Source organism: Mobula birostris, chromosome 6 (genome assembly GCF_030028105.1).
Source record: "Mobula birostris isolate sMobBir1 chromosome 6, sMobBir1.hap1, whole genome shotgun sequence".
NCBI classification, from domain to species: domain Eukaryota; kingdom Metazoa; phylum Chordata; class Chondrichthyes; order Myliobatiformes; family Myliobatidae; genus Mobula; species Mobula birostris.
This window is the reverse complement of record NC_092375.1, coordinates 189,294,347-189,307,497: the sequence shown is the minus strand read 5'-3', so window position 1 is coordinate 189,307,497 and position 13,151 is coordinate 189,294,347. Positions and strand designations below refer to the sequence as shown.

The window sequence follows — 13,151 nt, the reverse complement described above, 5'->3', positions numbered from 1 at the left end:
AGCTTTATAAGTGTCCATTTCATTCAATGATTGAGTCTCTGCAGACTTACTTGGGAAAGAATTCCAAAATCCATCACTTTCTGAGTGAAAAAACTGCTCCTTTTTCAGTCATCATTTGCCCACCCTTTCTTTTGAACCTACGACTCTTAATAACCCAGGCTCCATATCCAGGAAAAACATCCTTTCTGCATCTGCTCTGGTGTGTCTTCTGAATATTTTACAAGATTTTCTGAAGTAACATCTCATTTTGCTAAATACTAAAAAAACAGAAGCCTAATCTGCTCAATCTCTCCTTGTGTGATAGCCCCACACTTCCTGTAAACTCTAATGAAATTTTTGTGAACTTCATTCGTAACAGTATATTTTCTATGATAAAAGACTAAATTTCAGCACAATACTCCAGGTGTGGTTGTTGTTAGGCTTTGGAGTTTCACTCTTCTGATTTGAATAATTACTAGAAAATAAATTACTTTTCTTTCTTTTTCTTCTGTTTATTCAGGGATTCGCCCTTTTTTCATATCTGTATTTGATTCTGCATTGAATTTATCATATTAACTTACATCTTCATTACAGTCAAATTAGTGGAGATGGAATCCATTTAATGTTGATATTCAGTCTAATCCATATGCTCACTGGGCACTCGACAGAAGATTATAAAAATTATGAGAGGCAGACATAGATACGTTAGGTAGTCAAAATCTTTTTGCCAGAATGAAAACGTTAAATACTCGAGGGACATGCATTTAAGGTGAAAAGATGAAAATTTAAGGGAGATGTGTGGGACGTGTTTCTTACACAGATGTTATAATCTGGATCTGAGAAGTTTTCCTATATTACCGGCTGCAAATTCACAAGTATAAATAATGACACAAGAGATTCTGCAGATGCTGGAAGTCCAGGGTAACATACACAGAATGTTGGAGGAACTCAACAGGTTAGGCAGCATTATGGAGAAGAATAAAGAGATGAAACGTCAGCTTTTTATTCCTCTCCATAGATGCTGCCTGATCTGCTGTGTTCCTGCAGCATTTTGCATGTAAAAATAATAACCCTTGGCTTGTGTGTGGAAACCTCTGGGCTTTGCTACAGAGGAATTTTTCTGATTTCTTAAAACTGAAGAGCATACACTGTTCAGTCACATGCATTTTATTGACTCATAGGAGTATGAAACATGCATTTGGTTCTTTCATCTAGAATAAGTCTAGTGGCAACTTTGGATGTATAGTATGAATGCCAAACAAGCAGTCCACCTCATTATAGAAGGAACAGATTCATAATGAGGAATATGCCAACTCACATTGTCTAAAATAATCTATGAAGTTCCACCATGTTTATACTGTAACTATATTTTTTCAAGAAAATAGGTGCAGAATAATCAGAGTTTTTAAGCATACAATAGATTTCTAAGCAGGCCAATGAATGTCTAGTCATAGAATACTACAGCACAGAAGTGGGACCTTCAGGTCACCAAAACCATGCAGAACTATAAATCTGCCTAATCCCATCCACCCACAGCTGGACCATATACCTGTCCAAATTTCTCTCAAACCTTGTAATTGAATCCACATCCACCACTTCCACTGGCAGCTCATTCCACTCTCTTACCACTCTTAAAGTGAAGAAGTTCCCTCTCATATTCCCATTAAATGTTTCACCTTTCACATGAACTCTGGTTATAGTCCCACCCAACCTCAGTGGAAAAAGCTTGCTTGCATTTACCTATCTATACCCATCATAATTTTATATACCTCTGTCTAATCTACTCTTATTCTTTTAGGCTGTAGAGAATAAAGTCGTAACCTATTCATACTTAACCTATAACTCAGATCATCAAGTCCTGACAACATCCTTGTGAATTTTCTCTTTACTCTTTCAATCTTTAGAGAAATTTTCTCTTTACTCTTTCATCTTTCCTGTAGGTAGGTGACCAAAACTGCACATTAAACCTTTTCAATATCTTACACAACTTCAACATAAGATCCCAACTCCTGTACTGAATACTTTGTTTTATGAAGGCCAGTGTGCCGAAAATTTTCTTTACAACTCTAGCTACCTGTGACACCATTTTCAAGGAATTATGGATCTTTTTTCCCAGATGCCTCTGTTCTACCGAACTCCTCAGTCCCATACCGCTCACCTTGCAAGCCCTACTCTAGTTTGTCCTCCCAAACTGCAACATCTCACATTTGTCTGCATTAAATTCCATCTGCTGCCCTGTCCTTAAAGATGTTATTGAAAACATTTCTCTAAAGGACAAGACCATATTTTAGGTAAATGTTTGTTAGTGCAAGAATGGTAAAAATAATAAGAACTTTTTGGTCCACTAGAAATCATAACAGAAGTCCACCAACTCATTCAAATGAAGAACATAAACAAGAGGAGAAGATACATTCCTGACATTTTCTCTATTGTGTGTATGCTGAAAAATTATTAACTTTGTGACACCAAATCATAAAGTTTGAAAAGTTCAAAGTGCAATCAATTCTATATACTTGTCTATGTTTTACAGAGGATAAGAATACTTGCACTAGCAGAAGGATTGAGTTTTTATCTTGCCAATTAAACCTGAACATCTCTGCAACACTCAGCATCAGCACAGGTGCACGACTTTCACTCTGCCCCTCCCCCAGCTGCCTGCTACCTCCCTTATGTTTCCGCCTCCTTCTACTATCCATTGTGCTTTCCCCTATTCCTTCTTCACCTTTCCTGCCTATCCCCTCCCTGCTTCCCCTCCCCGACCCCTTTATCTTTCCTCTTACTGGTTTTTCACCTGGAACCTTCTAGCCTTCTCCTTCCCACCCTCCCCCACCTTCTTTATAGGGCCTCTGCTCCTTCCCTCTTCGGTCCTGATGAAGGGTTCCACCCTGAAACGTTAACTGATCGTTTCCACGGATGCTGCCAGACCTGCTGAGTTCCTCCAGCTTGTTGTGACTGTGTGCTTAGCTCCCTGCTCTACTCACTTTATAATTAGGATTCTGTGGCTAAGTACAGCTGCAATGCCTTATTTAAGTTTGCTGATAACACCACAAAACCGAAGAGCTGATAGTTGACTACACGAGGAAGAACCAGAGGTTCATGAGCCAGATCTCATTAGGGGAATGGAGGCGGAGAGGATCAGTGGCCAGGTGTCAACATATCAGAGGATCTGTCTTAGGATCAGTACACAAGTGTCATCACAAAGGAGGCACAACAGTGCCTCTACTTTCTTAGAAGTTTACATAGATTAGGCATGTAACCAAATATATTTTGACAAACTTCTTTAGATGCACAGTGGAGAGAAACTAATTGTTTGGATCACAGACTGGTATGGAAACACCAATGCTCAGGAGAAAGAAAGGACAACAGAAGGTGGTGGATACAGCCCAGTCCATCACAAGCGAATCGCTCCCCAACCATTCGGTATATTTTCATAGAGCACTGCCACAAGAAAGCAGCATCCATCATCAAAGACATGCACCATCTAGACCATGCCCTCTTCCCGCCACTACCATTGGGAAGAAGTCACAGAAGCTTTAGATTTTACACCATCAGTTTCAGGATCAGTGATTACCCTTCAACCATCAGGCTCCTGAATGGGAATGATTAACTTCATTCACCAATACTCCGAACTGATTCGACAATCTATAAACTCACGTTCAAGGACTCTACACCTCATGTTCTCAGTTTTATTTTTATTTGTAAAGTTGGTCTTTTTTTTTTTGCACTTTGGTGTTTGTCAGTCTTTGTTTTTGTTTTTTTCGTATAATTCTATTGTGCCTATTTTTACCTATAATTGCCTGCCATAAAATGAATCAAGGCAGTAAATGACAGCATACTGTGTATGTATTTTGATAATACAGTCAGTTGGAACCTTCATCTTTAAATCCCCATTTTCAAATGATACCGTATTGGAAATTCAAATTGATGTGATTTACCTAATATATTTCAGGCTTCAAGATGAATATGAAACTAAAGACACCGTCACAAGAAAATTACTGGATCCTCAGAGTATTTCGCCAATAAACATTTCAAGAAAAAAGAGACATCAGAAGCATGTATTGGATCAAACAGCTGAAAAATTAAAGGTATTTTTTTTAGGAAAGGGATAGCAATTTTTCTGTGGAATAGTGAAAGAAATTTCAAGTTTTATCCAGGTATATAAAAAACATTGGAAGTAGGTCATTTGAACAAACTAATCAGGATCGGGTCTAAACTACTCAGCCCTTCATGCCAGCTCTGGCATTTAATAAGATCATGTCGATTGTCTGTTTAATCTCATTGTAATTTCAGCTCCATATTTCTATCTTCCTGTGGTAATTATACACCTGCGTGCAAATCAATCTACCTCTACCAAAAAATATATTCAAAAATATTATCTTTAAACAGCTTCCTGCCCTACTTGTTCCCAAGCTCCTATGAAAATATCCTCTGCACATCAATGCTATCCAGATCCTGCAAGTTCTTATATATCTCAATAACTTACTTACTGTAGTTATTTTAAACAACAGGTGTGAATCTAGTATGTCCTCTTGCCCACACATTTCAGTACTGGTTGAGTTAATTTTTCTGATCTGCTTCCAGTGCTGTTGTACCCTTTATTAAATACGAAAAACAACACTATACATGTTGCTTCAGATAAGGTCCCACGCCATATTGTAACTAAATGTAACCACTCTACTTTTGTATTGCATCCCCCAGCAATAAAGAAGTTCATTTTCTTAGCTTTCCTAAATATTCTCTGTATCTGCAGATTATCCTTTTGTGCATCATTCATGAGGACACACAGGCCCCTCTGCATTCTCAGAATGCTCTTCAGTCTCTCACCACAAATGATTTTTACTTTATTTTTTCTGCAAAAATGGACATTTTCATGCATTTACTCCATTTGTCAAATCTTTGTCCATTCAATTAGTTAGCATTCACCATTATGTGCCTTGTATGGCGTGAGTGATTATGGTCTTTGACCATGATTGTTTTTGGCAAATTTTTCTACAAAAGTGGTTTGCCATTGCCTTCTTCTGGACAGTGTCTTTACAAGACAAATGAAATTAGCCATTATCAACACTCTTCAGCGATTGTCTGCTGGCGTCAGTGATCACGTAACCAAGACTTGTAATATGCACCAGCTGCTGATATGGCCATTCACCACCTGCTGCCATGGCTTCATGTGACCCCAATCAGGGGTCTAAGTAGGTGCTACCCCCTTGCCCAAGTGTGACGTGCCGGGTAGCAGAGGGAGGGAGTGCCTTACATCTCCTTTGGTAGAAAGCAAATAGGAAGGTGGAGCAACAAATAATCTACTGGAGGAGCTCGGGGGAGGGAACTGACAGAATTTTGGGCAATTTATTCTCCCCCCATTGATGTTGATCAATCTTCTGAATTTCTCCAGTAGATTGTTTGTTGCTCCAATTTCCAGCATTGCAGTCGCTAGGGGATCGCTCTGCTATTTTAGAGGGTAGAATGATTGCTAGTGGGATCTGCTGCCAGAGAGGAGAGACTGCCTTTTGATTGCTAGTGGGATTGCTCTGCTGCTGCAGAGGGTAAGGCCTGCCACTGTGCCCAGAGAATGTTACCCAGGTTTTCTGGATTTTGGATATGGACTTGAACTATAGACTTTTTTCAGTCTTGTAGTTTTTTTATATTCTGTGTTTTTTGCCCAATCTTTCTCATTTTTTATGTGTTGGGGAGGAGGATTTGGAGATCAATGTGCCTGTTCTGCTTTTCTTCATTTTTGTGTGGGGAGGAGAGATTTGGGGATTGATGATCAAGCTGCTGTTCTTTTCTTTCTTGGTTTCATTGCTATCTGGAGAAGAAGAATGTTAGAGTTGTATACTTTGATAATAAATTAGTCTTTGAAAATAATTTGCTCTCATAAATTTATGTGAAAAAGTAAATAAATATATGCAAAATATATTTTTCATCTTGTGTTTCTTGATGCATGCATGGATGATGAACTTCACATAATGAAATGTCACGATCCAGACCATTTTTTTCAGAATGCAACACCTTCCCCTGTACATGAACATGCAGGGAGTAAAAGGATACAGACTACGTGCAGGCAAAAGGAAGTAGTTTAGATTGGCATTGTCATTAGTTTAGTCATGGTGGGTGTTGTGACTGTGAACGTAGTCACCTGAGAGACTCTGAAATTGGTTGACATAGAAGTCTTTATTAAGCCAAACAAGCAGACATCATACTGGAGACACTCTTGAAAGAAGAGGCTTGCCTGACCCAATATTACATAACAATTTTTATGTACTAAAGATCAAAGGTACCAGCAAGACAGTTCTTAGTTACAATGTATCCACAATGCTTTCTTTGAATTACATATAATTTTCGAATATCTCCATCTTCACATCAACAATCCAGACACCCAAAATGAATGTTAATCCCCACACCCTCTGCAGCTGCATTCATGTACATGCAGACAGACACCTTACATGAAAAAATGTTTCTTGGTTTGCAATCAAAGCCAGTTTGCAGCTCCAGGAAGACTATTGTTTTAGGCTGCACTTTAAACTCAATCTACAGTCCACACTCAGACCTGAGGACTGGTTGCTATTGAAATTAATATTTGTTATATGCCCTAATTCCAGAATGTGCCCTAACAGTGGGCCAAAGGGCTAATTCCTGTTCAGACTATGTGCAGGCAGGTGGAATTAGTTTAGGCTGGCATCATCATGGTGCAGCTGTACCATACTGTTCTTGCTTTACATTCTCTTGCATTTAGTTTTTGGTGAGGAATTTGACTTGTTCTCATCAGTCAGTGTTATTGGACCATGAAATTATGACGCAAGGTTGAGATATTGTATATATACTTATAGAGGGAAAATTATGAGTAGGAGGAAAGTCTAATATCAACAAATAAGTAATAAATGATACTTAAAATTGTGAAAAAATAAGTACATGTTTTTTTTTCTTTACCAGGGCTCAAAGTTTCCAGCTGATTTGTCCAATCCACATGCCGTAGCCCTTGTATTAAACCAGAAACCTGGCAAATTACGTCTTAAAGATCTGCAAGAAGGTAATTCAGTAACTCAGTTAGTTACCCGATCACTATTTATTACATTTCTTTCTTAAGTATAATAAACAAAATAATTTTTATTTTTGAGTATTTATGATATTTTTTTACCCACGGAGCAGGAAGAATGAACTATTTTCGATTAATAGCAGCAGAATTTCAATCATACCAGTTTAATACATTTAAAATCAAATTAAATGTATTATCAGAATACATATATATCACTATATACAAACCTGAGATTCATTTCCTTATGGAAATATCGATAAATCCATAATAGAATAATAAACATAACAGAATCAATGCAAGGCCGCTCCAACTTGGGTGTTCAACTGGTGTGCCAAAGAAATGATAATAAATAAGCAATAAATATCGAGAACATGATATGAAAAATCTTGCAATGGAGTCCATAGGTTGTGGGAACATTTCAATGAAGTGACATGCCCAGGTGAAGTTATCCCGTTTGGCTTAAGTGCTTGATGGCTGAGGGGTAGTAACTCTTTCTGAACATCTGGAGAATAATAATCATAACAGAATCAATGAAAGACCGCCCAACTTGGGCAAAAGCAGCAGCAAGAAGAGAACATGATCTGGATATTGAGGGTCGTTGATGTTGGTTGCTGCTTTCCTGCGACACTGCTCCATGTAAATCTGCTCAGTGGTAGAGAAAACCTTATCCATGATGGACTGAGCTATATCCACTACTTTTTGTCGGATTTTCTGTTCAAGAACACTGGTGTTTCCATACCAATATACCAAGTCAATATACTTCGGGCTCATAATTATGTGTTCACGATATTTTCTTCATAAGGTGCAATACCTTCAGAACTCTAAACCTCATATCATACGTGCACCCATTGATTGTATTTTCATTGTTGACCTACACTGGCAGAACTGACTGTTTTTTGTTCTCCCACTTTAAATAGTTGTGCAGCTTTCTCCAGCCAACAACTGCCAATGAACACTTCATTCCCCTAATTCTTGCTCTAATTCTTCATCACTAACTTCCTCCAACCTCACTCTGTGTACACTTCTCGCTGCCTCGATAAAGCAACTAACTTAATCAAAGACCGGACCCACCCCACTCATTTTCTCTTCTCACCTCTGCCATCGAGCAGAAGATAAGAAAACCTGAAAGCACGTACTACCAGGCTCAAGGACAATTTCTTTGCTGTTGTTATAAAACTTGAATAATCCCCTAGTCCAATAAGGACAAACCCTTGACCTCACAACCAACCCCATTATGGTTTTGCACCTAATTGTCTGCCTTATACTGCATTTTCTCTGGAACTGTAATACTTTATTGTATGTTCTGATATTGTTTTCCCTTGTATTACCTCAGTGCATTGAAAGCGTGCAAAACAGTTTTTTTTTACTATACTTGGGTACATGAGACAATAATAAATAACTTTACCAATTTACTTTCTTAATGGTGTTTAGAAGTCTTTCTTAAGGTGTGTTACGGCATTTTAGCTATTTTAATGTGTTTTTTAATCTTAGTTCTTCCTATTTTCTATTCATTGCTTTTTCAAGATCTCTGTGTTGCTTCTGAGACCAGAATGTATTGTTAATACATAATTACTCTTGGGAAGGTGTAGAGAATCTGTGACTTTGAACAACTTTAGTCCTCATGTTGACGGTATACCCACAGTGCTGTTGGTTAGGAAATTACAATATTTAGAACTAGCAACAATGGTAATATATTTTTCAATTAGGATGATAAGTTACTCTGTGGGTGGTTAGCAGAAGAATGTATAGGTATACAGGTGGCGATTTTACCATACTTTGGAAGTCCTGTTTGTAGATTATAGATTCAACAGGTGCTGTTGAAATTGCTTAGGCAAGTAACTACTGTGCATTTTGTAGATGGCACACAATGCAGCCACAATATACCAATTTGTGATGGAGAATATGGATGTTTAGGGTAGTGGATGGCATACCAACGGTTAGGACTACATTGTTCTGGATGAGATGGCAAGCTTCTTGACTGTTGTTGAAAGTGCATTCATTCAGATATGGAAGTATTCTAGCATACTTCCAACTTGTGGCTTGTCAGTTGTGGAAAGTCTTTGGGGCATCAGGACGTGTATCAAGCCTCTGACATACTTTTGAACTTGTGGCTGGTACAGTTGAGTTTCTGGTCCTTGTTGACTCCCAGAATGCTGGAGAAGAGAAACTCAATTATGTTAAACTGGGGCATGCTCTCTCCTGGTTCCTACTGTTAGGGAGGAGATACCATATTGATGATCCAAACTCAATGATTCAGAAACAGCTTCTTCCAAACAGTCATCAGATTTCTGAATGGTCCAAGAACATATGAACAATACTTCATTGTTCCTTTTGTTGCATTATTGATTTATTTCCAGTTATAGTAATTTTTTTGTCTTTGCACTATACTGCTGCTGCAAAGTAACAAATTTTATGTCGTTTACAGTGCCTTGAAAAAGTATTCAGCCTGTAATTACAAATTTTATGTCATTTATAGTGGCTTGAAAAAGTATTCAGCCTGTAATTATAAAGGGGGTGAATTCTTTTTCAGCCTCACAATTATGGTTTTTCATTTTTAGTAAATTGCCAGTGGCATGTGTTACAGGGTAGAGGCATGGTGCAGTTATAACAGAAAGCAACAAATACTGGACTGAGAGTGTTGTATTTGAATGCACGCAGCATAAGGAATAAAATGGATGATCTTGAAATCCAGCTACAAGTTGGCAAATAGAATGTTGTGGCCATTTCTGAAACTTGGCTAAAGGATGGCTGCCATTGGGAGCTGGATGTTCAAGGATATATGGTGTATCGGAAAGATAGGTCAACAGGCAGAGGGGGTTGTGTGAATAAGAAATAATATGAAATCATTAGAAAGGGATGACATAGGATCGGGAGGTATAGAGTCTCTATGGGTTGAGTTAAGAAATGGCAAGGGTAAAAGGACCCTAATGGCAGTTGTATACAGGCCTCCAAACAGCAGCCAGGATGTGGATTACAAATTACAGCAGGAGATAGAAAAGACGTGTCAGCAAAGTAATGTCATGGTAATTGTTGGGGATTTTAACATGAAAGTGAACTGGGAAAACCAGGTCAGTACTGGACCTCGAGAGAGAATTTGTAGAATGTCTAAGGGATGGCTTTTTAGAACGGTTTGTTGTTGAGCCCACTAAGGGATCAGCTGTGCTGGATTGGGTGTTGTGCAATGATCTGGAGGTAAGAAGAGAGCTTAAGGTTAAGGAACTCTTAGGGAATAGTGATCATAATATGATTGAGTTCACATTAAAATTTGAGAGGGAAAAAATAAAAGCCAATGTGTCGTTATTTCAGTGGAAGAAAGGAAATTACAATGGCATGAGAGGGCAACTGGCCGAAGTTGACTGGAAAGGGGCATTTGCAGGAAAGACAGCAGAGCAGCAATGGCTGGAGTTCCTGTGAAAAATGAGGGAACTGCAAGACAGATATATGTCAAATAAGAAATTTTCAAAGGGAAGAAGGACACTACCATGGCTGATAAGTGAAGTCAGAACCAAAGTAAAAGCAAAAGAGAGGGCATACAAGGAAGCCAGAGCTAGTGGAAAGATAGAGGATTAGGGAGCATTTAAAAACTTGCAGAAGGAAATTAAGAAGGTCATTCAGAAGGAAAAGATGAATTATGAGAGGAAGCTAGTGACTAATATCGAAGAAGATACTAAAAGGTTTTTTAAGTATATAAAAGGTAAAAGAGTTGAGGGTAGATATAGCACCAAAAGAAAATGATGCTGGAGATACTATGATGAGAGATGCAGAGATGACAGAGGAACTGAATGCGTATTTTGCATCAGTCTTCACAGTGGAAGACATCTGGCAGTATACCAGACATTCAGGAGTGTCAGGGAAGTGATGTATGTGCAGTGAAAGTTATGACTGAGGAGGTGCTCAGGAATCTAAATAGTCGGAGGGTGGATAAATCTCCTGGACCTGATGGAATGCACCCTCGGGTTCTGAAGCTGGAGAGATTGCAGAGGCATTAATGATAATCTTTCAAAAATCGATAGATTCTGGCATTGTACTGGATGACTGGAAAATTGCAAATATTACTCCGCTATTTAAGAAAGGTGGGAGGCAGCAGAAAGGAAACTATAGACCTGTTAGCTTGACATCAGTGGTTGGGAAGTTGTTGGAATCGATTGTTAGGGATGAGATTATGGAGTACCTGGAGGTACATGGCAAGATAACCCAAAGCCCACATGGTTTCCTGAAAGAAAAATCCTGCCTGACAAACCTACTGCAATTCTTTGAGGAAATTACAAGCAGGGTAGACAAAGAAAATGCAGTAGACATAGTGTTGTAATTGTATCTGCCTCTACCATTTCCTCTGGTAGCTTGCTCATTCCATATGCCTACCACCCTCAGGTCCCCTTTAAATCTTTACGTTCTCACCTTAAACTATGTCTTCTAGTTTTAGACTCCATCACCCTGGGAAAAAGATTATGACCAATGATTTTATTTTGATTTTCAGAAGGCCTTTGACAAGATGCTGCATATGAGGCAGCTTAGCAAGATAAGAGCCCATGGAATTACAGGGAAGTTACTAGCATGGGTGGAGCATTGGCTGGTCAGCAGAAAACAGAGAGTGAGAATAAAGGGATCGTATTCTGGCTGGCTGCCGGTTACCAGTGGAGTTCCACAGTGGTCAGTGTTGGGACCGCTGCTTTTTACGATGTATGTCAATGATTTGCACTATGGGATTAATGGATTTGTGGCTAAGTTTGCCAATGATACAAAGATAGGCAGGGGAGTGGGTAGTGTTGAGGAAACAGAGAGCCTGCAGAGAGACTTAGATAGTTTTGGGGAATGGGCAAAGAAGTGGCAAATGAAATGCAATATTGGAAAGTGTATGGTGCAGAAGAAATAAACGGGCACACTGTTATTTAGATGGGGAGAGAATTCAAAATGCAGAGATGCAAAGGGACTTGGAGGTCCTTGTGCAAGATACCCTAAAGGTTAACCTCCAGGTAGAGTTGGTTATGAAGAAGGTGAATGCAATGTTGGCATTCATTTCTAGAGGTATAGAATATGTGATGTTGAGGCTCTATAAGGCATTCATGAGACCACACTTGGAGTATTGTGTGCAGATTGGGCTCCTTATTTTAGAAAGGATATACTGGCATTGGAGAGGGTTCAGAGAAGATTCACAAGAATGATTCCAGGAGTGAAAGGGTTACTGTATGAGGAATGTCTGTCAGCTCTTGGGCTGTATTCCCTGGAGCTCAGGAGAATGAGGGGGGATCTCATAGAAACATTCCGAATGTTAAAAGGCCTAAACAGATTAGATATGGCAAAGTTATTTCCCATTGTAGGGGATTCTAGGACAAGAGGGCATGACTTTAGGATTGAAGGACGTCCTTTTAGAATTAAAATGCGGAGAAATTACTTTAGTCAGAGGGTGGTAAATCTGTGGAATTTGTTGCCATGAGCAGCTGTGGAGGCCAAATCATTGGGTGCATTTAAGGCAGAGATAGATAGGTTCTTGATTAGCCAGGGCATCAAAGGGTATGGGGTGAAAGCAGGGGAATGGGGATGATTGGAAGAACTGGATCAGCCCATGATTGAATGGTGGAGCAGACTCAATGGGCGAATATCCTACTCCTGCTGCTATATCTTATGGTCTTATGGTCGCATTTCATGCAGGCATGGACTAAGGCAATGAAAATAGGAACTTTCTCCCAGCAATAGAAGTGCTGCAAATAGTTATAGAATCATAGAGCACGGACCAGCCCTTTAGACTAATCCATCCATATCAACCAGTTGCTTACCTGAGCTAATCCCATTTCTTGTGTTTGGCCCATATTCCTTTAAACCTTTTATATATCTGTTTAAATGTCTTTTAAAAGTTGTAATTTTTATCTGCCTCTACCATTTCCTCTGGTAGCTTGTTTTATTGTGTGCAATTTTGGTCCCCTAATCTTGCCACAGAGGGAGTACAAAGAAGGTTCACCAGATTGATTCCTGGGATGGCAGGACTTTCATATGATGAAAGACTGGATCGACTAGGCTTATACTCGTTGGAATTTAGAAGATTGAGGGGGAATCTTATTGAAACGTATAAAATACTAAAGGGATTGGACAGGCTAGATGCAGGAAGATTGTTCCCGATGTTGGGGAAGTCCAGAACAAGGGGTCA

At 39.1% G+C, this 13,151-nt stretch overlaps 1 protein-coding gene across 1 annotated transcript in view; it reads left to right on the top strand.

Annotated features, from left to right (window-relative positions):
- cfap221 (cilia and flagella associated protein 221) overlaps positions 1-13,151 on the top strand; it is a 174,272-nt gene that overhangs the window by 93,202 nt on the left and 67,919 nt on the right. Inside the window, exons 9-10 of the mRNA XM_072262113.1 lie at positions 3,929-4,064; positions 6,907-7,003. Of these exons, the coding sequence (XP_072118214.1) occupies positions 3,929-4,064; positions 6,907-7,003 (233 nt within the window). The remainder of the gene's footprint in view (positions 1-3,928; positions 4,065-6,906; positions 7,004-13,151) is intronic.